This window comes from Fonticula alba, assembly GCF_000388065.1.
Source record: "Fonticula alba strain ATCC 38817 unplaced genomic scaffold supercont2.2, whole genome shotgun sequence".
Lineage (NCBI taxonomy): Eukaryota > Rotosphaerida > Fonticulaceae > Fonticula > Fonticula alba.
Window position 1 is genome coordinate 3,234,655 of NW_009242972.1, and position 2,516 is coordinate 3,237,170.

Here is a 2,516-nt window from a genome sequence, read left to right on the forward strand (position 1 = left end):
GAGAGAGAGACAGGGGGGGGGGGAGGACCGAGAGAGAGAAGAGCAAGACAGGGCGACGGGGTATTGTGTGGGTGGATCGCTGACCACACCTGCGGCGGCAGAGTGGGCTCGAAAATAGGCGCCGATCTCCCCCAAGAACAGGAGAGATTGCCGGCGACCAGGGGGACATGTGGGTGTGGGTGTGCGCGTGCGTGTGTGTGTGTGTGTGTGGAGATATGTGAGCGGAGTCTCTGCCCGGGCCAACTGCGGCCTGGCCCTGCCTCATGCCTCCAAGCATGGGGGCGCCGGGCCGGCAGTGTGCAGGGCACATTGACCCCCTTGCCGGCCGCCCCCAGGCGACCCGCCAGCGCATGCTCATCCCGCCAGCAGACACATGTCTCAAGCGGGCGCGCCCACTCACCGGCGGGGCCGGTCGATCTCGCACACTTTGCCCCGAGCCCTGCCCCCTACGTTCTCCCCTGCTCCACGAACCGGCTCATGCAGGGGGGGGGGGGGAAGCAAAATGAGGCACACACGCCTGGTGTATTATGATGATTGTTGTTGTTTCTCGCCCCCGCCCAGCGGCGGGGGTGTGAGACCGGTGGGCGGGTGCACGCACAACCTGCGTCCAGGGCCATCGGCACACGGGCAGGCATCCTTGCGGTGCGCACCCGCATCCCCCCGCATCCCCCCGCATCCCATCCGTGCAACAGGAAGAAGACTGGCGGCCGCCGGGCGACGTTCCGGGGGGCGAGATCCGTGGGCAGTCGCTCACGTGACACTCACTTCTTGACCTTCTCCAGCGAGGAGATGTCGGCCTCGGAGGCCGGGGCTTCGTCGATCTCACTGAGGGAAGACTTGCCGCTGGAGATGTAGGAGCAGATGCCGCCGCCGCCGAAGCCGAGGTTGACAATGTCCGGCATGACGTCAACCAGCCCATGGGAGCCGCCCACCACGCCCGGCATGCGCATGTTGCCGGTGTGCATGGCGGAGAGGGCCGCCGCGGCGGCCACCTCCGAAGAGGGGTTGCCCGCCTGGAGGTGCTCGTCGCGGTGGATGTGAGCACCGAGGCTGTCCGGCGAGCGGGACTCGTCGGTCGGCGAGTGGTCGTCCGTGTGGCCGGCCGTCGTGTGCAGCAGTGGCCAGGCCTGGGTGTGAGCCGAGTCCGCCAGCGCCGAGAGGGTCACCCGGCCGTCTGGGCGAATGGTCAGCTGTGTGATCGAGGTGTGGGGGATCAGCATGCGCAGCCAGTCGCTGGAAGGCCACTGCATGGCGCGAGTGGTGAAGTAGCTGCATGTGCGCATGTGCATTTGGGAGGGCCAGCGACACCGGCGGGCGCCGGGCCAAAGGGGTGACCGGGAGGGGTGGGGTGGAGGGGGGGAGGGGGGGGGTAAGTGTTCCGGGGAGAGTGGCGCGTGTGCGGGGCGGGGCCGAGTGCCGGGAAGGGCAGCCCCTCCGGCCGAGCAACAAGAGCAATCGACAAAACCGCCGGCAGGGGAATGCCGCCCTATTCGTTTCCCCTCCCCCAATCCGGCACATACGCACCGAATGACATTGGCATGGCAGAAGATGACATCCACCGTGTCGACGGTCTGGTCGCTGGCCGGCCGGTGGATGTACCGGCGGAAGGCGCGTTCCAGCTTGAGCGGCTCCTCGGCCAGGTAGGCCTTGCCCATGCGCCGGGTCCACTGGCGCATCTCGCGCGCGCCGTTGGCATTGTCCGGGATGGGGCCCGGCACGCAGGGGAACCCCTCGCGCAGGTCGGCATCCACGACGATGTTGAGGGGCACGCGTGAGCCGCCGGTCTGGGCGTTGGCCGCAATCAGGGCCTGATGCCGGGCAATGAGGCCGGTTTGCAAAGCCCGCGGGGCGTCGCTGCTGTACAGCCGGACATTGGCATCGCAAGTCTTGACGGCCAGAGGCATGCAGCTGTGCAGGGCCGGCACCGTGGACAGGGGGGCCTCTTCGCCGGTGACCGGCGGCCGGCTGGCCGTCAGCAGGCCCGACAGGCGGTTGCCCAGGAGATTGGCCTGAGCCACGCCGACGATGTCCAACATCCGCCGGTGGCTCTGGCTCTCATCCTGGTAGTAGCGTCCATGGCGAATGAGCAGCACATGGTGCGATGGGCGCCGCCGCGAGAGGGTCCCCTCCTTGAGGCCTTCGGCGCGCTCGCGCTCGCGCAAGTCCGCCACTCGGGCCAGGTACTGCTCGTGGCGGCCATCCCAGTTCCAATCCCACTCGCGCTCATTGTAGAGGTTGGCACGGAGGTTGGCCCCGGCCGGTGCATCGCCGGCCACCGGCAGCGAGTACCCGGTCACCGGGGTCGGCCGGGCGGGCGGCTCATGCAGGAAGGGCCCGGTCGGGGGAGAAGGACCGGCGGCGGCGGCGGCGGCGGCGGCGGCGGCGGCGTCGACAGGGGCATCCGTCTTGGTCGGGCCGGTGAAGCGACCATACAGGAGGGCATTGGCCGCGATTGCACCGGCGGAAAAGACCAGCAGCGCGTTGTTCCGGGCCCGGGGCGAAGAGAACATGGCTGG

General features: G+C 68.9%; 1 protein-coding gene across 1 annotated transcript; it reads right to left on the bottom strand.

The window, feature by feature from the left end:
• Positions 1 to 493: 493 nt before the first annotated feature.
• H696_01673 (hypothetical protein) lies at positions 494 to 2,510 on the bottom strand (the record flags this gene model as incomplete). The annotated part of the gene is made up of 2 exons (XM_009495578.1): positions 494 to 1,269; positions 1,525 to 2,510. 2 exons carry the CDS (start codon positions 2,508 to 2,510, stop codon positions 762 to 764), a joined length of 1,494 nt encoding a protein of 497 aa, XP_009493853.1. The 3' UTR covers positions 494 to 761.
• Between the last annotated feature and the right edge of the window lie 6 nt (positions 2,511 to 2,516).